The sequence below is a fragment of the Erinaceus europaeus genome, chromosome 12 (assembly GCF_950295315.1).
Source record: "Erinaceus europaeus chromosome 12, mEriEur2.1, whole genome shotgun sequence".
Lineage (NCBI taxonomy): Eukaryota > Metazoa > Chordata > Mammalia > Eulipotyphla > Erinaceidae > Erinaceus > Erinaceus europaeus.
Window position 1 is genome coordinate 76,363,618 of NC_080173.1, and position 22,601 is coordinate 76,386,218.

At 45.5% G+C, this 22,601-nt stretch overlaps 1 protein-coding gene across 2 annotated transcripts in view; it reads left to right on the top strand.

The window, feature by feature from the left end:
- SUPT6H (SPT6 homolog, histone chaperone and transcription elongation factor) overlaps positions 1 to 21,481 on the top strand; it is a 43,583-nt gene extending 22,102 nt beyond the window's left edge. For both annotated transcript variants that reach the window (XM_060204026.1, XM_060204027.1), the window contains exons 20-37: positions 2,094 to 2,170; positions 2,534 to 2,669; positions 2,974 to 3,111; positions 3,189 to 3,356; positions 4,166 to 4,293; positions 5,422 to 5,629; positions 6,327 to 6,474; positions 9,360 to 9,502; positions 10,353 to 10,493; positions 12,343 to 12,538; positions 13,073 to 13,311; positions 15,872 to 15,985; positions 16,155 to 16,279; positions 18,905 to 19,017; positions 19,313 to 19,390; positions 19,486 to 19,652; positions 20,204 to 20,391; positions 20,725 to 21,481. In XM_060204026.1, the coding sequence (XP_060060009.1) occupies positions 2,094 to 2,170; positions 2,534 to 2,669; positions 2,974 to 3,111; positions 3,189 to 3,356; positions 4,166 to 4,293; positions 5,422 to 5,629; positions 6,327 to 6,474; positions 9,360 to 9,502; positions 10,353 to 10,493; positions 12,343 to 12,538; positions 13,073 to 13,311; positions 15,872 to 15,985; positions 16,155 to 16,279; positions 18,905 to 19,017; positions 19,313 to 19,390; positions 19,486 to 19,652; positions 20,204 to 20,391; positions 20,725 to 20,911 (2,694 nt within the window). In that variant the 3' untranslated portion in view covers positions 20,912 to 21,481. The remainder of the gene's footprint in view (positions 1 to 2,093; positions 2,171 to 2,533; positions 2,670 to 2,973; positions 3,112 to 3,188; positions 3,357 to 4,165; positions 4,294 to 5,421; positions 5,630 to 6,326; positions 6,475 to 9,359; positions 9,503 to 10,352; positions 10,494 to 12,342; positions 12,539 to 13,072; positions 13,312 to 15,871; positions 15,986 to 16,154; positions 16,280 to 18,904; positions 19,018 to 19,312; positions 19,391 to 19,485; positions 19,653 to 20,203; positions 20,392 to 20,724) is intronic.
- Positions 21,482 to 22,601: the final 1,120 nt, after the last annotated feature.

A 22,601-nucleotide genomic window follows, 5' to 3' on the forward strand; every position in this document is an offset into this window, starting at 1 on the left:
TGCAGGTGGGGACGGGGGCTCGAACTCTGGTCCTTGCACGTTGTAACATGCACTCAACCAGGTGTGCCACCATCCAGGCCCGAGGGGAGGATAAAGAGAACCAGAGCATCATTCTGGCACATAACAGTGCTGGAGATTGATCTAAGGACCTCTTGTTTGAGAGTCCAGTGCGTTGTCCACTCCCAGGCCACAGGAAAAGACTTTTTTTTTTTTGCCTCCAGGGTTATCACTGGGGCTCAGTGCCTGCACTATGAGTCTACCACTCCTGGAGGCCATTTTTGCCATTTTTATTGCCCTTGTTATTGTTATTGTTGTTGGATAGGAAAGAGAGAAATCGAGAAGGGGTAGAGAAGGATAAGATACCTGCAGACTTGCTTCACCACCTGTGAAACAACCCCCCCCCAAAGGTGGGGATTGGGGGGCTTGAACTGAGATCCTTACGCTGGTCCTTAAGCATGCAAGTCTATGCCCTGCCAGCTGAACTATTTCCCCTTCCACAAGGAAAATGACTATTGAAGTGGAAATCAGAATTCTTCCAACTGCCAGGCAATGTTTAATGTTAAAAAAACAAAAAGACCCAAGTATGTTTTATTAGCTACAATCAAGTGTTAGAAGTATGATAATATTAAAACTATTAACGGATACGTAATATTAAAAACAGAGGTCTTGGTCCCCTTGTTTATTGTTCCACATTGTGTGTTACACATCATGTCTAACTTGGAACTTTTTTAAAATAAGGTTTGTATATTTATTTATAAGTAATAAAAATTAGAAGATTATCCTAGCATATATATTTCCAGGAACGTGGGACCCCACATCTGCAGGTGCTTTGCTCCGCTGCTGTACCACCACCTAGTTTGCACTGGAACTTCCTTTTTTTTTTAATATTTATTTATTCCCTTTTATTGCCCTTGTTTTATTGTTGTAGTTATTATTGATGTCATTATTGTTGGATAGGACAGAGAGGGGAAGAGAAGGATAGACACTTGCAGACCTGCTTCATCGCCTGTGAAGTGACTCCCCTGCAGGTGCGGAGCCAGGGCTTGAACCGAGGTCCTTAAGCCAGTCCTTGTACTTTGTGCCACCTGTGCTTAACCCGCTGCGCTACCACCCAACTCCCCAGGAGCTTCCTTTTAAAGAGGGACAAAGACTTTCTTTAGGTTCCCTTTCCTCTGGGCATGTAGTTATTATACAGGAGGCCATCTTTATGTAACCTGGCTGGATTTGGCAAATAACAGAGAGGTAAAATAAATTGTTCTTGTTATTTTTTCTCAGAGCCCAGCCTCATACGTGCTATTTTACTGCCCCTGGCTGCTTTTTTTTTTTAAGGATTAATTTTCTATTATCTTTATTTAGTTATTGGATAGAGACAGCCAGAAATGGATAGGGAAGTGGGTGATGGAGAGGGAGAGAGACACCTGCAGCCTTGCTTCACCACTCCTTCAGGTGGGGGGCAGAGGCTCGAACTTAGGCCTTTGTGCACTGTAGTATGTATGTTCAACCTGGACCCCCAGGCTGCTTTTTCATTCAAATTGAGAAGCACCACAGCACCTCTGTTGCCATACCACCTCTCATGTGCTACCAAGGCTCACACTTGGGCTATGGGCATGGCAAGGCACATGCTGTAACAACTAAGCTATCTCTCTAGACCCTGGGTTCTTCTGCTTAGAGAAATACTAGACTACTTAAAAGTTGATAGCAGTCCTAGAAGTAGATATGAGAGTGTCTAGGAAGGAGGACAATGACAGCACTGTGGATGGAGGTTCAGTGATTTTATCACTAGTGTGTATCATGTGACACATGGATACACAAGTATTACTTGAAATAGAGATCTTCTGAAGACCCTTTTTGGGTGGGAGGGAGAGGATTATGCAAAAGATTTTCACGCATTAGCCTCTGGCGTCCCTGGTTCAATCTCTGCACCACCATAAACCAGAGGTGAGCCATGCTCTGGGTGAAGGCGGATGGGGAGGAAGAAGATGATTTAAATGTTACCTTTCTCTGGTTTTGTTCTGTCTCTAGTTGCTTAAGGATAAAGAACTGACATTTCTCTCCCTACAGAGCTTTTCAATTCCAATTTTCTTTCAACCCAGGCTCAAGACATTGAAACTCTAAAGAAATTTCTTCTGAACAAAAAGCCTCATGTGGTGACAGTCGCAGGAGAAAACAGGTAGCAGAACTAGGGGATTGGGCCTGGCCTGGTAGAAAGCCATTCATCCTTGGTCTAGGATAGATAGCATAATGGTTATGCAATGAGACTCATTCCTGAGGCTCTCCAGTCCCAGGTTCAATCCCCTGTAGCACCACCATAAACCAGAGCTGAGTAGTGCTCTAGTTAAAAAAAAAAAAAAAAAAACATCCCTTACTGTTGAATCTGGCATTTGCTGTAACATAGTGGGCATATGCCTATATAAAGCTTTGATAATATTCCTACCCACACATCCTGCCCCCTCCTCCCATCCTAGCCGTAGGATTATATATCTCTGAAAAACTATCAGAAATAAGCCTGACTGACACCCCCGTCTTCCTCCAGGGATGCCCAGATGTTGATTGAGGATGTAAAGCGCATTGTGCATGAGCTGGATCAGGGCCAACAGCTGTCCTCTATTGGAGTGGAGCTGATTGACAATGAATTAGCCATTCTTTATATGAACAGCAAGAAGTCAGAGGTAATACAGCATTCTTCCCCCCCCCTCCACCCTCTTTAGTGTCTTCCCAGACAAGAATTGACGATCGCAGAGAAGTTTACTAGGAAAAAAAAAAAATTATCAGGCACATAACTGCACTTGTTTACTTACCCATGTTCGTTTTACCAATCCTGATTAGATTGGGAGTCCCAGAGATTTTTATTGGTACCCAGGAAGAAGGGTTCAAAAGGAATCAAGAAAGTGACAATCCAAAAGGATTTGGGTTTCCCCTTGATATTAGAGCAGAGGGGACCTTATGACCCTGCTGTCTTTCATTTGACTTTAGGCAGAGTTCCGGGATTACCCTCCAGTGCTGAGACAGGCTGTATCCCTGGCCCGACGCATCCAAGACCCGCTGATTGAGTTTGCCCAAGTGTGCAGCTCTGATGAAGACATCCTGTGTCTTAAGTTTCACCCCTTACAGGTGAGTAGGGTTTAACAATTAGGACCAGGGTAGGCAGAATGGCAGAGTAACCTTACCCCTGTCTGCTGTGTTAACAGGAGCACGTAGTGAAAGAAGAACTGCTCAATGCCTTGTACTGTGAATTTATCAACCGAGTCAATGAGGTTGGGGTTGATGTCAACCGTGCCATTGCCCACCCTTATAGTCAAGCCTTAATCCAGTATGTCTGTGGTCTGGGACCTCGAAAAGGGACCCATCTTCTGAAGGTAGGTTTGGGTGGAACTAGAAAATCAGCTTCCATTTTACTGAGCCTTTATACTATGCCAGAATAATGAAGATAGTGTTATAGTTGTTTTTTGCTTGTTTCCCAGTAGAAAGAAAAAGGAGTTCAGTTGCAGGAGTGGGTGTAATACAGGGAGCCTTAAGACTAGTGGTAACATTTTAATGTGGGTGACAGGTACTTACGTATATTATTTTAGCACTAACTTTTTTTTTTTTTTTTTTGGATAGAGACAGAAAAATTGAGAAGGAAGCAACAGAGGGAGATAGAGAGAGTGCTACAATGCCAGGGTTCAAATTCAGGGCCTTATGTTTAAGAGTCCAGTGCTTTAGCCACAGTGCCACCTCCTGAACAGCTATCATTAACTTTTAAATCTTAGGACCTCACTTGACAGGGCTCTTGCTTTGCCATGCAAACTATCCATGTTGAAGGCCCTGCTGTGCTACAGAGAAGTATTATGCACTAGGGGAAGTTTTGGTGCTTTGGCATCTCTCTCCCACCCTCTCTCCCTCTTTCTATCTGAAAATATTGACCCAAAACTGTGAAGATCTAACAATGACTAACAAAAAACCTTACATTAAGCCTTACATTAGCTATATATTGTGTTCAATAAGTATGATATAGTTTGTTAAAGAGGCTTTTCTGGTATCAGACAGTATTGTATGATGGTCAATTATCTGTTGGAGTCTGGAGACAGTATTTACACCATGGAAGGGAAGGGTTCCCAGAAACCTGAATGAATATGGAAGGTTGGGCCTGCCTGCTGCTTTGGCTCACTCCAGACCTCTCCCCTAGATCCTGAAGCAGAACAACACCAGGCTCGAGAGTCGTACCCAACTGGTCACCATGTGCCACATGGGTCCCAAAGTCTTCATGAACTGTGCTGGCTTCCTCAAGATCGACACAGCCTCCTTGGGGGACAGGTGATGCCCTCTGCTTGGGTGGGCCAAGAGGATTTTCTATAGGCTTCATTTTGGGTATTAAGACTGTCAAAAAGACACAAGATATTTAAATTAGAAAATGATTTAAAACTAAAGTGAGGAACCTTTATTCAGTCAAGAGCCTCTGACCTATGGAAAAGATCGGTTCAATTATGTGAAGCTTTTTTTTTTTTTTCGTGTGAAACATATAAAGAACCTACTTAGTTTAAACATTTAGGACAGAAAACACAAGACAGCTCAGGAAACACAAACTTGTTCTGTTACTGTGTTTTGTTTTGTTTTTGTGACTAGGTAAAGGTCTTAAATAGTGGGGACAGTAGAAAAGGAGCTTTGGGGGTATGAGGAGGTAGGAAGTGGGAGAGAGATTTGGTATGTTTAAGATGATGTTATTGAGAGAAACTTCTATTCACTTGGACTTTGGACTTCACTATTGACCTCTTCCTCTCCAGAAGTTACCAACTCAGTCTTTGGAGGATCTTTTCCACGGGCACATAGCTCCTCATTCAGTAATGGAAATCAGTGGGGAAATAGGCTTCAAGTTCTAAACTTCATTTTCCACCCAGCTTTGCTGTAACACTCCACGAATAACATAGGTCCATGTGAGTGCACGGGCAAGACTAGCCTGGGAAGGCTTTATGGGGGAAAAATAGCTGTCAGAAAATTCTCAAAGGTCTTTTCCCCCTACTTGTTTTAATTTTCTCATAAGACTCATATAAGCTTATGATATAAAATTCAACATATAGAAATATTATGCAGAAAGTAGAAGTCCCCCATAATCCCACCCCCCAGAGATAACTGCCATAACAATTTGCTGTATACTACAGTTTTTCTAAATTTTATTTTTGCTATGCATTTACTAACTACCCATATACTATTAAAAATGGGGTCATACAGTTCATGATGTTTTGCAGTGCATTTTTCACGTTGTCAATATATGTAGCCATCTTTCCATGTCAGCACACATAGCTCTACCTCATTCTTTTTAAATGACTGTTTAGTATTCCATTGTATGGAGGTACCCTAATTTATTTAACCAGTTCCCCATTGGTGGACATTTGGGTTATTACTTGAAACTTCTGGATCCAATCTTGTCTGTTTTCTTTCCTTCAGCACTGACTCATACATTGAAGTCCTTGATGGTTCCCGAGTCCATCCTGAGACCTATGAATGGGCCAGGAAGATGGCCGTGGATGCTCTAGAATATGATGAATCAGCTGAGGATGCCAACCCTGCAGGAGCCCTTGAAGAAATTTTAGAAAACCCAGAGAGACTCAAGGACCTGGACCTTGATGCCTTTGCAGAAGAATTAGAGAGGCAGGTGGGTCACTGTGTAGAAAACCTACCACAAAAACCATTGTAAGTTACCTGTATGGGAGAAGATCCAGGCAGATCCGCAGAGAAACTCCCAGTAGTATTAGTATAGGAGATTTGATCCTGTTACCTCCCTCTTCCTGATGTATTGGGGATTCTCAAAAAAAGAAAAAGAAAAATCAGTCTGCCTTTTAAGAAGCCAAGGGAGGGCCAGAGAAATGGCTTAGCAAGTAGGGCCTCTGCTTTGCCGTGTGCACAGCCCAGTGTAAAGCCCTGGCACACCACAGCGGAGTGCTACTGTAGCGCTATGGGAAGCTCTGGTGCTGTTGTGTCTCTGTCTCAGTTTGAATGTAAAGGTCAGTCCAGAGCAGTGAAGTTGTACTATGCAAGGCCCTGACAATATCTAAGCTGCCAAGGAAGCAAGAGCAGCTAAGGAAAGCTCAGGGACTGCTGCTGTCATCAGAGGTGGTGGGAGGGATCACTGAGTTTCTTTGCAGTCCCTCTTACCTGCCTTCCCAGCAGGGCAGCTTTGTTGCTCTCTGTATTACACCGGTCATTTCATGAAGCCTAATTATGATAGAAAACATTGAAAGGCTTCTTTAGTAGACGTTTAAGGAAAAGAAGGGACGCTCTCATGGAGCTGGCCTCCTTTTGTTGATTTGGGAAGCAGCTGAAGGACTCTTCCTGATGGGCTTCTTCCCCAGGGCTATGGTGACAAGCACATTACCTTGTATGACATCCGAGCAGAGTTGAGTTGCCGGTATAAGGACCTCCGCACAGCTTATCGCTCTCCCAACACAGAAGAAGTCTTCAACATGTTAACCAAAGAAACTCCGGAGACCTTCTACATTGGTAAATTCTGGGTCTGTTTTTCTTTTCTCTTTCTCACATTTAAACCAAGCAACAATCCCCCTTCCCCCCAAAATAGGCACGTTTGTGCTTTAAATAATTTTTAAAAATTTATTATTGGATAGAAACAGAAATTGAGAGAGCTGGGGCAGATGAGAGAGGGAGAGAGACAGAGAAATACCTGTAGCCTTGCTTCACCACTCGTGAAGCTTTCCCCCTGCGGGTTGCGACCAGGGGCTTGAACCTGGGTCCTTGTGTACTATAATGTGTGCACTTAATCAGATGTGCCACTGCCTGGTCTCTGCTTTAGATAGGAGCTTTTTAAATTATAAAAGTCAAATCTGAGTACAAAGTCAAATCACACACTTTTTTAAAAAAATTATTTATTTTCCTTTTTGTTGCCTTGTTTTTTTATTGTTGTTGTTATTGATGTCGTTGTTGTTGGATAGGACAGAGAGAAATGGAGAGAGGAGGGGAAGACAGAGGGCGAGAGAAAGATAGACACCTGCAGACCTGCCTCACCATCTGTGAAGTGACTCCCCTGCAGGTGGGGAGCCGGGGGCTCGAACCCGGATCGTTATGCTGGTCCTTGTGCTTCACGCCACGTGCGCTTAACCTGCTGCACTACCGCCCAACTCCCCAAATCACACTTTTAAAAAAATATTTATTTTAATCTTCCAAAAATATTTATTAATGAGTGAGAGGAGGAGGAGGGAAAGAACAAGAGCATCCTTCTGGCAAATATAATACCAGGGATCAGACTTGGGGCCTTACGCATTCTAGTCCAGTGCTTTATCCACTGGTCCACCTTACTTGGATCTTTTAAAGTCTGTTTCATGAGAGAGACTAGAATGCATCTCCAGAACGTTCAGTACTGGAAATTGAACCTAATAACCTGTGCTTAAAAGTTTTGTGCTAGGGAGTCAGGGACAGTGGCACAGCAGATTAAGCGCATGTGGCGCAAAGCGCAAGGACCGGCGTAAGGATCCCGGCTCAAGCCCCCGGCTCCCCACATGCAGGGGAGTGGCTTCACAGGTGGTAAAGCAGGTCTGCAGGTGTCTATCCAACAACAATGACATCAATAACAAAAATAATAATAACCACAATGTTAAAACAAGGGCAACAAAAGGGAAAATAAATAAATATTTTAAAAAGAGAGAGAAAAAAAAAAAAAATCTTGTGCTTTACTGCTCAGTTACCTCCAGATCATGGTTTTGTTTTTGTTTTTATTTATTAATAAGAAAGGTAGAAGGAGTAAGTCGGGCGATAGCGCAGCGGGTTAAGCGGACGTGGCGCAAAGCACAGGGACCGGCTTAAGGATCCCGGTTCGAGCCCCCAGCTCTCCACCTGCAGGGGAGTCGCTTCACAGGCGGTAAAGCAGTCTGCAGGTGTCTATCTTTTTCTCCCCCTCTCTGCCTTCCCCTCCTCTCTCCATTTCTCTCTGTCCTATCCATCAACGACGACATCAGTCACAACAATAATAACTACAACAGTAAAACAACAAGGGCAACAAAAGGGAATGAATAAATAAATATTAAAGAAAAAAAATTTTTTTTAAAGGTAGAAGGAGAGTGAGAAATAACCGGACATCACTCTAGTGCATGTGCGCTGGGGATTGAACTCAGTACCTCATGCTTGAGAGTCCAATGCCTTATCCACTGTGCTGCCTCCTGGACCATGCCAGATCACTTTTTTTTTTTTTAATTTCTTTATTGGGGAATTAATGTTTTACATTCAACAGTAAATACAATAGTTTGTACATGCATAACATTTCTCAGCTTTCCATATAACAATAAAACCCCCACTAGGTCCTCTGTCATCCTTCTTGGATCTGTTTTCTCCCCACCCACCTACCCCAGAGTCTTTTACTTTGGTGCAATATGCCAATTCCAGTTCAGGTTCTGTGTGTGTGTGTGTGTGGTTTATTTTTATTGAATATTTTTTCCCTTTTGTTGCCCTTATTGTTTTTTTATTGTTGTTATTGATGTCATTGTTGTTGGATAGGACAAAGAGAAATGGAGAGAGGAGCAGAAGACAGAGGGAGAGAGAAAGATAGACACCTATAGATCCCAGTTTGAGCTCCCGGCTCCCCACCTTCAGGGGGTTCCCTTCACAGGTGGTGAAGCAGGTCTGCAGGTGTCTTTCTCTCCCCCTCTCTGTCTTCCCCTCCTGTCTCCATTTCTCTCTGTCCTACCCAACAACGACGACATCAAGAACAACAACAATAACTACAACAACAATAAAAAAGGGCAATAAAAGGGAAAGTAAATATTTTTTTTAAAAAATTTAAATACTGTTGTTTTGTGTTTTTTTTTAAAAAAAGAAAACCTGCAGACCTGTTTCACCTCCTGTGAAGGGACTCCCCTGGAGGTGGGGAGCCAGGGGCTCAAACTGGGATCCTTACGCTGGTCCTTGAGCTTCGCGCCACACGTGCTTAACCTGCTGCACTATGCACTTATGATCCCTAGTACCACATTTGACAAAGCCGTTCTCTGATCTCTCCTCCCTCTCTGGCTGTCCCTTTTATAAAAATTAAAAAATAAGCATCCCTGCCTTGGAATGTACATGAGTCACTTTGTAGACCTCTTTTTCTTTTCTTTTTTTCTCTTTTATTTATTTTTTTTTGTTTTAACTATTAAGCTCTCACTTGTGGTGGGGAGGATTGAACATGAGGCTTTGGGGCCTCAAGCACACGATGTAGACCTCATTTTCCTTTGTCACTAAATCAAAGGAAAACCTCATTTTTTATGTATGTGAAAAATAAAATCAGTAAAGACAGATGTTCTGTTGCTGTAAATGTACTGGGAGGGAGTCACCTCTCCAGTTCTTTTAGTCTGTCTGTTCCAAATTAGCTCCTTTCTTTCTCTGTTCTCTTCTCGTTCCTTCAGGAAAACTCATCATTTGCAACGTCACTGGAATTGCCCACAGACGTCCACAGGGTGAAAGTTATGACCAGGCAATCCGCAATGATGAGACAGGGCTATGGCAGTGCCCTTTCTGTCAGCAGGACAATTTCCCTGAACTAAGTGAGGTATGTGCTGCAGTGCTGGGTGGCCAGTGAGAGCCAGAAGACAGCTGGTAGGGCATGTGCCCTGCCTTTCCACGCATGTAACCTAGCTTAAGTCCTAGTGGCACACAGGAGTGGCATAGGGGAAGCTCTGGTTCTGTCGTGTCTGGAAGTCTCTAAAATAAAAGAATGGATAGGTCATCCCAGGAGCACTGAAATCCCTTATGCACAAGGCCCTAACATCACCTAGCAGTGAGATTCCTTGACTGAATGGTTTCATTGCCCTGCAGAACAGTTGGGAGTAAATGTGTTTTGGATCATACTGTTACCAAACTGCTACACCAAGAAGACTAAAATGCATATAGTTTTAACATGAAGCTCCTTAGTGCTTTTTTTATTCTGCCTCATCCCTTGACCCTTAGTTCCCATCCTCTGTAAATCTACATCAGCCAGATGAAGAGATCTGGAAACATGCATTTCTCACCCGTGGAGCACATCTAGTGCCCCAGTGCATACTAGTCGGACAGTGTCTATAAACTCCCTTCAATTTTTTTTTTTTTTTTAATGAACACAAGCCTCAGCTCAGTACTCTTTTTGTTGTTGTTGTTGTTGTTCATTTGTATTTTACTGATTATTTATTGGATAGAGACAGTCAAGACATAAAATTAGATTATCCAATTATGAGTTAAGTAACATTGGGAATGTTTATACTCTTATCTTGGTGGATGATTCATTCATTGTATTTTCAGACTGTGGTGTAAATGGTGAAACAAATTACAGCATCCCTGGTAGCTGTTTTAAGATTTGTTTATTTGTTTGTTTGTTTTAATCTTTAGGGTCTTAATAATGAAAATTCTCTCTTATGCTTCTTTAGGTATGGAACCACTTTGACAGCGGTTCATGCCCAGGTCAGGCCATCGGTGTCAAAACACGGCTAGACAATGGTGTCACCGGCTTCATCCCTACCAAATTCCTCAGTGACAAAGTGGTAAAGCGACCAGAGGAACGTGTGAAGGTAGCTGAACTGAGGCATAGACGGCAGCATCAGCTGTCCACTCAGACTATAATTTTGCATTAACCCACCAGAATTTAGGCTTTATTCCTAGTGGGGGTTGGTAGGGCAAGAGTTTTCAGAAGGATTTATAACTAGTGAAAGAAAGCAGGGTGAGAAGCATCTAAATGAATACCAGCTTTTGTTCACTGCTTTTGTGAGATTTCATCAAGTTGCCAGCCCCCTTGGAGAGTGCTCTCTCTTCCTGTGTGGGAAGCTGTGGTTTAGTCCAGCAGGCAGGAAGCAGATCCAACATTACATGCTGTGAAAGACAGAAAGGCTAAGCTTTCTTTCTTTTCTAGTATTTTCCTGTTGTAGAAGAAATTTTATTATGTACCCACTAGATGCTAACTTTTGCCACTTTCATGAGTTGGCTCTAATCTTACAACCTGACCAGAAATTTAAAAAATTTAAAGGAAACTTTCATGCCTTTTTGAGAATCATCCAGTTAATGACAAAGCTGGTACCAGAGTCTCTGGTTCTGAGTGTTGTGTACTCAAGAAGACAAGGGAAAAGTATTTCTTTCTTTTTTTTTTTTTTTTTTTTAAGTTTTTTTCCCCCTTTTGTTGCCCTTGTTTTTCATTGTTGTTGTAGTTATTGTTGTTGTTATTGATGCCCTCGTCGTTGGATAGGACAAAGAGAAATGGAAAGACGAGGGGAAGACAGAGAGGAGGAGAGAAAGATAGACACCTGCATACCTGCTTCACCGCCTGTGAAGCGACTTCTCTGCAGTTGGAGAGCCGGGGGCTCAAACTGGGATCCTTACGCCAGTCCTTGTGCTTTGCGCCACGTGCGCTTAACCCGCTGCATTATCGCCTGACTCCCGGGAAAAGTATTTCTAATAAAGAAAACTAGGAGATTTTCAAAAGGAAAGGCATACAGAAATACTTTGCTGTTTAGACAGAAGGAATCAAGTCAGGATAGAGCTGTTATTATTTTTAACATTTATTTATTTCCTTTTCCCCTTTTTATTGTTATTGTTGTAGTTATTACTAATGTCATTGTTGTTGGATAGGACAGAGAGAAATGGAGAGAGGAGGGAGAGAAAGATAGATACCTATAGGCACGCTTCACCACTTGTGAAGCGACTCCCCTGCAGGTGGGGATCTGGGGGCTCAAACCGGGATCCTTACACCAGTGCTTTCGCTTTGGGCCACCTGCACTTAACCCACTGCACCACTGCCTGACTCCCAGAGCTGTTTACACAGCTAGATTTTTATTGAACACTGGAAGCAGAAATTAGTTTTATGAAAGAAGAGTCATGCAAGGGGAGGGCCTATCCCAGGTGGCCCCAGTTGGTTTTCCTTTTTCCTATGTAGAGTGGGAGCCATTGTGCAGGCATAGCCTGTCACCCATAGGTAAGGCTCAACCCTAAGTTCTTCACATGCTGCTCAGTAGCTGACTGACTTTGGGCAAGTGATTCCACCTCTTCACCTGGACGACTTTCGTTTTCTCATGTTTAAAAATAGGGTGTTGGGGGAGTCGGGTGGTAGCACAGCAGGTTAAGCGCATGTGGTGGCGCAAATCGCAAGGACCGGCGAACGATCCCGGTTCGAGCCCCCTGCTCCCCACCTGCAGAGGAGTCGCTTCACAGGTGGTGAAGCAGGTCTGTAGGTGTCTCTTTCTCTCCCCTTCTCTGCCTTCCCCTCCTCTCTCCATTTCTCAGTCCTATCCAACAACGACGACATCAGTAACTACAACAAAACAACAAGGGCAACAAAAGGGAATAAATAAATAAATAATTTTTTTTTTAATAGGGTTGTTGGGCTAGATCATCTTTGTGCCTTTTGGCTCAAATGTTCTGTGGATCTAGGTGGGGATGACTGTTCACTGCCGAATCATGAAGATTGACATTGAGAAGTTTAGTGCAGATCTAACCTGCCGCACCTCAGACCTCATGGACAGGAACAATGAGTGGAAACTGCCCAAGGATACCTACTATGATTTTGATGCTGAAGCAGCAGACCACAAACAGGAGGAGGACATGAAACGGAAGCAGCAGCGGACTAGTGAGTGTCCCTACCTCTGTGCACTCTGAGACATGGCAGGGACAGGAATGTACATGCATATAATCACATAACCACGTGTGCTCCCTCTCCCACGTGTGCTTGTCTTTGGGGAGAGTCCTTGGCAAGGCTGGAATCTAAGTTCTGGCTCTTAAAATGTCATTCTGTCTGCACTCTAGGAGCCCAGGTTAATTCTTCCTTCACATCAACAAATCCAGGCCTACGGGGAGTGAAAGAATATCAGATTTTATAAAGTTAAAAATCAAGCCGTGGGCGGAGGGTAGATAGCATAATGGTTATGCAAACAGACTCTCATGGCTGAGGCTCCAAAGTCCCAGGTTCACTGTTCTATCCAACATAACATCATCATCAATAACGATAATAACTACAATAAAACACCAAGGGCAACAGAAAAGAATAAACAAATAAATAAAATTAAATTAAAAACTTTAAAAAAAAAATCAAGCCATGATTTGTGTCATTTTTGTCTATTCTAAGCCATGTCAACTGACCTGTATTTCTTTCTTGCCTCTTCAGCATATATCAAGCGGGTGATTGCACACCCATCTTTCCACAATATTAATTTCAAGCAAGCAGAAAAGATGATGGAGACCATGGACCAGGGTGATGTGATCATCCGACCAAGTAGCAAGGGGGAAAATCACCTGACAGTGACCTGGAAGGTCAGTGACGGCATCTACCAGCACGTGGATGTACGAGAAGAGGGCAAGGAGAATGCCTTCAGCCTGGGAGCCACGCTGTGGATCAATAGTGAGGTGAGATTCAGGCCACTTCCCATACCCCTCCTGCTTCCAGAATAAGCCACTTCTAGCTGCTTTCCTCTTGCATTAGGAACTTGAATGCATTATGTTTATTATAGCTCCACAAGCAACAGAAGGTTGTTTGAGAAATGCATTGAGATCCACGTTTTTTTGGTATTTTTAATTATTTTTTATATATTTATTCCCTTTTGTTGCCCTCCATGTTTTTATTTTAAGGATTTCTTTATTTCCCTTTTGTTGCCCTTGTTTAACATTGTTGTGGTTATTGATGTCGTTGTTGTTGGATAAGACAGAGAAATGGAGAGAGGAAGGGAAGACAGAGAAAGATAGACACCTATAGACCTGCTTCACCGCTTGTGAAGTGACTCCCCTGCAAGTGGGGAGCCGGGGGCTCGAACCGGGATACTTAGGCCAGTCCTTGCACTTTGTGCCACATGTGCTTAACCTGCTGCGCCACCACCCAACTCCCTGTTTTTTGTTTGTTTGTTTGTTTGTTTTTGACCATAGCATCACTCAACTGGATTTGGTGATGACAGGAGGCATTAACCTCAGACCTTTTGCATACAGGTTCCACGCATAGCTGTTTCACTGTCTCCCTGACCTTGTTTTTGTAATGTATTTGTTTGTTTGTTTGTTTAAACTCGAACACTACTCACCTCTGGCTTATAGTGGTGCCAGGGGTAAAACCTTAGACCTTTGGTGTCTCAGGAATGAAAGTCTGTTAGGCTACCAATGGTGCTATCTTCCTGGCTACCATCTCCAAGTTTTAAAATGAGAGTCAATAGGGCATGGATGGTGACGTACCTGGTTAAGTGCACATGTTACAGTGTGCAAGAACCTGGGTTCAAGTGCCCCATCCCCACCTGCAGGGAAAAAGCTTTGCAAGTGGTAAAGCAGGTCTGCAGATGTCTGTCACTCTCCCTCTCTTTCTCCCCCTTCTCTCTCAGTTTCTGGCTGTCTCTATCCAATCAATTTAAAAAATAGAGGAAAATAGAGGAAAAGGAAAAACACGCATGCACACACATTTCTCTGTCCTATTTTCAGCAGGGACAAATCTTAGGAAAGGGGAGTTGGGCGGTAGCGCAGCAGGTTAAGCGCACGTAGTGCAAAGCACAGGGACCGACGTAAGGATCCTGGTTCGAGCCCCCGGCTCCCCACCTGCAAGGGGGTTGCTTCACAAGCAGTGAAGGTCTGCAGGTGTATTATTTTTCTCTCCCTGTCTGTCTCCCCCTCCTCTCCATTTCTCTCTTTGTATCTAACAACAACGACCTCAATAACAACAGCAGGGAGTCGGGTGGTAATGCAGCAGGTTAAGTGCAGGTGGCGCAAAGCGCAAGGACCAGCATAAGGATCCCAGTTTGAGCCCCCAGCTCCCAACCTGCAGGGGAATCTCTTCACAAGCGGTGAAGCAGGTCTGCAGGTTTCTTTCTTTCCCCATCTCTTTCCCCTCCTCTCTCCATTTCTCTCTGTCCTATCCAGCAACGATGACATCAAAAACTGCAACAATAAAACAAGGGCAACAAAAATGGAATAAATAAATAAAAATAACAGCAATAATAACTACAACAATAAAAAAAAGCAACAAGGGCAACAAAAGGGAAAAATTAGCCTCCAGGAGCAGTGGACTTGTGGTGCAGTCACTGAGCTCCAGCAAATAACCCTGGAGGCAAAAAAAAAAAAAAAGAATTTTTTGCCTTCTTTATTTTTTTTCCCTATTTTATTGCCCTTGTTGTTGTAGCCTTGTTGTGGTTATTGTTGTTGTTGTCATTCGTTATTGGATAGGACAGGGAGAAATGGAGAGAGGAGGAGAAGACAGAGAGTGGGAGAAAAATAGACACCTGCAGACCTGCTTCACCGCTTGTGAAGCGACTCCCCTGCAGGTGGGGAGCCGGGGGCTCGAACTGGGATCCTTACGCCGGTCCTTGCGATTTGCACCACATCCACTTAACCCACTGCGATACCACCTGACTTCCAAATTTTGTGCCTCTATGACAATAAATTGGGGGCCAGGGGTTAGCTCACCAGGTAGTGTATGTGCAAGGCTCTGGCACCACATGGAGCATCATGAGCAGCACTGCGGGGGGGCAGTATATAGATGGGTCGTATCTCTCTCTAAAATAAGTGAATAAGAGAAAAAGGAAGGTGGGGGTAGATAGCATCATGGTTATGCAAAGAGACTCATGACTGAGACTCCAAAGCCCCAGGTTCAGTCCCCCACAGCACCATAAGCCGGAGCTGAGTGGTGCTTTAGGGGGTGACCAGCCTAGGAGGTAACAATGGCTAGAGCATTGGACTTAAATAGCATGAAGTCCTAAGTTCAGGCAACAAAGCTGACTTGAGAGTAGTGGTATTCCACATGTGCAAGGCCCCAGCACCACAATGATAAAATAATTATAAGGTCACAACACAGATGAGTAAACTGAGGAGATTTTTGCAATGAATGGGTTGTAGCTGCATATGGGCCACAAAACTGGTTTTTAGGTAGAGTTAAAGTCGAATCCAGGAATCTCTGCTCTAGTTGTGATGACCTGGGGCCTTTACCTTCCTCCCATAGGAATTTGAAGACTTGGATGAAATTGTTGCTCGATATGTACAGCCTATGGCATCCTTTGCTCGGGACCTTCTGAACCACAAGTATTATCAAGACTGCAGTGGTGGGGACCGTAAGGTGAGCCCAGGCCCCTGTGAGGATGACACCTCCCAGCCACATAAGGATGTAGTTTCCCTTCAGTGTAGGGGATGTTCAGTTGGTGAAGGAGGTATGCCTCATGTATGCACCAGACATTGTATACCAAGCATGCTACTATCCCAACCTCTCCCCCTCATTCTACCCCCAGAAATTAGAGGAGCTGCTCATCAAAACTAAGAAGGAGAAGCCCACCTTCATCCCCTATTTCATCTGTGCCTGCAAGGAACTGCCCGGCAAGTTCCTACTGGGATACCAGCCCCGGGGTAAACCCAGGTGAGCACTGGTGCTGAGAAGGTGCTGCCACTGGGCTCCATAGAGAAACTCGCATGGGAGGTAGAGGAGCCCAAAACAGTGCACACTCTGGTCTGCTTGTCTGCCTTTCTCCTCTTACTTGCTTAGAACGGAGGTGGAGGCTGGAGGTGGGGAAAGAGGGTGATGATTCGGAGTTAGAAAGCAAAGAAGGAGGCCGGGTGGTGGCGCACCTGGTTGAGCGCATGTTACAATGCGCGAGGACCTGGGTTCGAGCCCCCGTCCCCACCAGCTGGGGGGAAAGCTTTGTAAGTAAGTGAAGCAGGGCTGCAGGTGTCTCTCTGTCTCTCTTCCTCTCTGGCTCCCACTCCCCTCTAGATTTCTGGCTGTCTCTATCCAATAAATAAAATAAAGATAATTTTAAAAAAGAAAGCAAAGGCAGTCCTATGGAAAAGGAGTTCCATGTACCTCGTCTCCCTCCAAGAAGTGGCAAAAGCCACCAGTCTCCATCTGAGTGACAAAGATGGGGCCATGGCACTGGTCTCTCCACTTTCTGCATCATCTTCGCCAAGACTTTCAGCACATAGTGGCTCACTGTTGCTGTAATGTAGTGACTCTCCTGCCTCACAGAAGGAGTGGGTCTGGAGAACATTGTCTCTTCCTGCTGTTAATCTATTCTGCTGCCTTCTGTGTATATGACCAACAGACTATCCTGCCTTTACTGGTCCTTCTAATCTCACTCTGAGCATTAGAGTCTGATCTCTATGGGCTTCTTTGAGTTAGTTACCAACTGATAGGCTTCTTTACACCCCCATCTTCACTCTGGCCCTTCAGTGAAGGCATGCATTTCTGTTTTATCCTGATACTGCCTTCACATAACAGTTTAGACTGGATTAGTAGACTCAGTGACCAGATGGCAAGAAGTTCCAAGCACTGCTCTAGAACCAAATTGGGCACATCTAGATACAGGTTTTGTTTTGTTTGTTTTTGATAGGACAGAGAAACTAAGAGGGGATAGGGAGTTGGAGATGGGGTGGGTAGCGTACTGGATCAAGCTCACATAGTACAAAGCGCAAGAACCTGTGCAGGAATCCTGGTTTGAACCCCCAGCTTCCCACCTGCAGGGGAGAAGCTTTCCAAGTGGTGGAGAAGGTCTACAAGTGTCTTTCTCTTCCCCTATCTCCTTCCCCTCTCAGTTTCTGTCCCATCCAATAAAATGAAATAAAAAAAGGCTACCAGACATGGTGGATTCTTAGTGCAGGCATCAAACCCCAGCAGTAACCCTGGAGGCAGAGAGAGAGAGAAGAAGGGAAGAAGGGAGGCCGGCTAGTGGCGCGCACGGTACAGTGCAGGGTTCCTGGTTTGAAGCCCCTGGTCCCCACATGCAGGGGGAAAGCTTCATGAGTGGTGAAGCAGAGCTTCAGGTGTCTCTCAGTTTTTCTGTCTGCCCAATAATAAAAATCTTTAAAAAGAAGAATCAGAGAAGAAAGGGATTCCTGTAACCCTGCTTCACTGCTCATGAAGCTTCCTCCCTGCAGGTGGGGACTGGGGGGCTTGAATACAGGTCCTTATGCATGGTGGCATGTGTTTTCTACAGGGTGTGCCACCCTCTGGCCCCAGAATACTATGATCATTTCTGAGAAGCCTTTGCTGACTCATCAGTATGCTTCCAGAGGATTGCAGCCAGAACTGTAGGAGGTTAAAAACTGTCCCATGAGCAAATGGGGAAGACCTTTAACCGGGAACAGACGACATGATAGCTTAGTGTGGAGTAAGCGCAGAGTCCTTACATTGCAAAGTTAACACTTGAGTAGAAGATTTACAAAGTACGTTTAATATAAATGAAAACGTTGCCACACTAAGCATCTTTGTTGGCTGTCCATAGCTGTCTTTTACTGAGTGCAACCTTAATTTAGATGTGCTTTACATAAACTTTCATTTATTCCTTACAGCTGCAATATAGGTTTAAATATTGTTATCCTCTTAAGTGAAGCCAGATTTGGTACCAAGGCAGTATGGGTAGTGGATGGCAAAAGCTAAACTCAAGTAGAACTGGATTTGGCCCTATACTCCACCTCCTGGCCCCCACCCCACTCCACCCCACCTGATTCTCTCCCCTCCAGAGCATTGTTTAGCTCTGGCTTACGTAAGTGCTGAGAATTGAACTTGAGATTTTAGACATTCAGTTATGAAAGTCTTTTATGCTACCAACAGTGCTCTCTCCCTGGCCTCAGAACCCTTCTTTTTATCCCGTTTGCTCTGCAAAGTGCTGAATAGAGCAGACTACTTTGATTCCAGTTCCTAGGGTATTGCTCTTTGCTACCCTGGAGGCCCCATTAACCCTAACACCTTAGTTTGCTGTGTGCTCCAGTGTGCTGCCATCATTCCACTGCTCAGGATGGTGGCCTAAAACCCAGCGGTCTTCCTCTGGCGGCCTGTAGGTGGCACGCCAGGGACTGCATACTTCTGGCCTTGTTGCACTCATCCTCAGCCAGAATGCAGCCTTCTACGGGCTCAGGTACTGGCTCTTTCATCTCTCCTTGCCCCCAGCACCCAGTATGGCTACTTCACATGGTGGAGATCTGATCTGGCCACTGTCATGGCTAGCTCCAAGTAGTATCTAATGATCTCTTCCTTCCAAAATTCCAGGATAGAATATGTAACAGTGACTCCAGAAGGATTCCGGTACCGGGGCCAGATATTCCCAACTGTGAATGGACTTTTCAGGTGGTTTAAGGATCATTACCAGGATCCTGTGCCAGGTAATTGCTACACTCCTTGGCCTCGGGTATAGTTAGAGGAACACTGAGTGCCTGATTCAAGGTAGCCATGGCCTTTTGTGGGGAGGGGTGGTTGGGGGGGAGGTTTGGGGGGGTGTAGACCATCACTGCAACTACCTCACTCAGTCAAACCTCCTAGCTTTAGGGGTTCTCACTGTCTATTCTGTGTTAATTCCCTTCTTGAGTTTCTACTTCTGTGCCTTTTATGTTCCCTTAAGTTGTGAGGCCTGAAATAGCTTTGTTGAGGGATATAACTAACACTGACCATTCCTTGTAGGTATCACCCCCAGCAGTAGTAGCAGGACCCGGACACCTGCTTCCATCAATGCAACCCCAGCCAACATCAACCTTGCAGGTGAGGATCTCTTACCTGAGACGGTTAGTGGATGGCTAGAACTTAAAGGATTTTCTAACATACTTACCTCTGTACAAACCTTTGTGTGCTTACAGACCTGACACGAGCTGTAAATGCCCTGCCCCAGAACATGACCTCACAGATGTTCAGTGCCATTGCTGCTGTGACAGGCCAAGGACAGAACCCTAATGCCACCCCAGCCCAGTGGGCCTCCAGCCAGTATGGCTATGGCGGCAGTGGAGGGGGCAGCAGCGCTTACCACGTATGTGACTGGGGGAGGAGGTTTCCTATAGAGGGTGTGAAGGAGTAAAAAAGAATGTTCACCTCTACAAGTGCCCATAGCAGGGGACTTTATATGCATAGATCTTGTCACCAGCAGATGTTTCTTTCCCATACAAAGAGGAAGGGAATAGTGGTCCGGGAGGTGGCGCATTAGATAAAGCATTGGGTTCTCAAGCATGAGGTCCCAAGTTCAATCCTTGGTAACACATGTACCAGAGTGATGTCTGGTTCTGGTTCTTTCTCCCTCTCTTCCTTTCTCATTAACAAATAAAATCTTAAAGAATAAAAGGCGGGGTGGGGGGCGGGGAGAAAGGCTTGACCCATCCACAGGGTCCTTTGGGATCTGTGAAACCCTCGATCCATTGGTCAGGAATGGTGGGCCTCACTGTTATTCCAGGTCCCCAGCCCCCTGGTCTGCTGCTGTTGCTGCTCAGGAGACTCTATGCTGAGCCCAGATTTTCAGTTTGCCAGAAACTCACAGCACAGCTCAATAAACCCAGAATTTATCCCCATTTAATTACCTTCCTCCAGGTGTTCCCAACACCCGCCCAGCAGCCAGTGGCCACACCACTGATGACCCCCAGCTATTCCTACACAACTCCAAGCCAGCCCATCACCACACCACAGTACCATCAACTACAGGCAAGCACCACCCCACAGTCTGCTCAGGCCCAGCCTCAGCCCTCCTCCAGCACCCGACAACGGCAACAGCAGCCAAAGTAAGTGTGTGGATGGCAGCACAGAGCAGGCTGTTAGTAAAGGGAAGGGTTATCATGAGGTCAAGGGGCTTAGTAAAGGCAGCTGCTCTGGGTTTCTGAGCCACAGTCCAGGGAACATCCTCAGGAGGACTGCTTTCTGAAAAAGGACAAAGGCCACTGTAAACCTTGTCACAACCTCCTCTGCCTCACCTCAGCAAGAGGGGCTGTTACTCGCCAGGGTGAGATTTTCACTTCTACAAGAGTGGACAGACACCAGTCATTTACAGGAAAGCCTCCTTCCACTAAGTCCCGGCAAAATCCCAGTCTCAAAGTTGCCCTTATTCTCCTTCCCAGGTCCAACAGTCATGCAGCCATCGACTGGGGGAAAATGGCAGAACAGTGGCTACAGGAGAAGGAGGCAGAGCGGCGGAAACAGAAGCAGCGGCTGACACCTCGACCCTCTCCCAGCCCCATGATCGAAAGCACCCCTATGTCCATTGCTGGCGATGCCACCCCACTCCTAGATGAGATGGATCGGTAGGGGCCCTGCTCCTAGGACTCTGGTTACCTCTGAGGCTGGGAGAGGCCTGATCACCCACTGCCTCACTCCCTGCCCCTCCTTTTCTGTCCATAAAGTGGCGTGAATTGACGTTCTCTTTGGTGGTCAGCCTGGATGGCCTTGTGAACTTGAGCTCAGTGTATACTAGGCAACTACTCTCCCACTCCAGGCCCTCACTGACCACCTGTCCTGGGACCAGGCTTGGAGGGGAGCCTAGCAGGAAGATGACAATGAGAGTGGGACAGTTTTGTATTCTACTCCCTACAAGCCATTTTGAGCTTCTGCCTTCACCTGATTCTGGGCACCAAGCTCAGCACTTGAGTCTCCCCCAACTCCTGGTGGGAAGAGGGATGCTATTTATTCAGTGTAGGACAGGAGGGAGAAGGGGGAACACATTTCTGACCCTGATGCCAACAGCGTGGGTGACTATCAACGCAGGGCTGCAGAGGACATGGGGAGCAGTACTAACCTGCCCAGCCCCACCAGGCCACCCTCACCCTCCTGCCGCCACTGCTTCCTGCCTGTCATTTGAATAAACAGTGTTTCTACAGAGCACTTGGTGAAGTCTCTCTGACACAAAGCAGTTTGAGCTCTGAAGGTTCCTGACTCCCTGTCCAGACCATCACAGAAGCAGTGACAGGTGGCTTTTGATCAGATTGTCTGGGGTCACTTACGTGTCCCACTTCTTGCCCTGTGACCTTGGACCAGCTCCTGCTGTCTGAGCCAGCTTTTTATTTTTTTGAGAGAGAACCAGAGCATCACTACAGCACATTAATTTCCAGGGATTGAACACGGGACATTGTGTTGGAGGGCCCAGTACTTCATCTACTGTACCACCTCCCAGACTGCTCTAAGCCAGCCTTCTTATCTATGAAATGGAGTCAGTAATACCTGACCTTTTAGTGTGTTATGAGAAGGAATGGAGAAATGTTGTAAAATGCTCAGTCAACACAGTGCCCGGGACTTCATAAGACCTCAGTGAATGTTAGCTGCTGCTGTTACACTTGCATACAGCTCCCTCCTGGCATGTTTTCACTGTGTATACTAGGCTTTTGGTACTTTGGGGAGAGTCGACTTTCCCACATTCCCAGTACCCCTTTGAATTCCCAGTCTGTCCTGGCTCTTCACAAGGGCTTCATCTCTCCATTTTGCAAGTCTATAATGGGAAAGTGAAGCTGTCTCCTACTCTTTGTTTAGGGCTCAGCAGAGAAGTCAGAAAACTGCTGCCCAAACTTGGCTCTTTACTTGCTTTTCTTTCAAGATCATTGGCTGGCCCAAGAAGTGGCATAGCAGTAGAGGTCTGGACTTGCAAGCAAGATTTCTGGGCTGTTTGTGGGTAAGAGCTAGGGGGAAGGAACTGGCCTTCTTCCAAGAACTTGGTTCCATTCCCTTCAGTACAAAGTTCTAGAAGGGCCCAGCAGGAGTAAGTCCATACCAGTTGGGAAGATACTGTTCCCTTTGGTGCCAACATTTTTCCGAGGGAACTTAGAGGGAGGGGCCAGGCACAGGGTTAAAAGGTTCCATTTATTAGGGGTATCACTGCAGACAGTACTGCCTGTCCAAGAGTGAATTTGTATAGAGAAGTCTCCCAGTAAAGGGGAAGCCACCCAAATGGACTTGTCTGTCTCAGGGCTAGAATGTTAGAGAAGCAGGCTGTGCCTCCCTCCGCCCT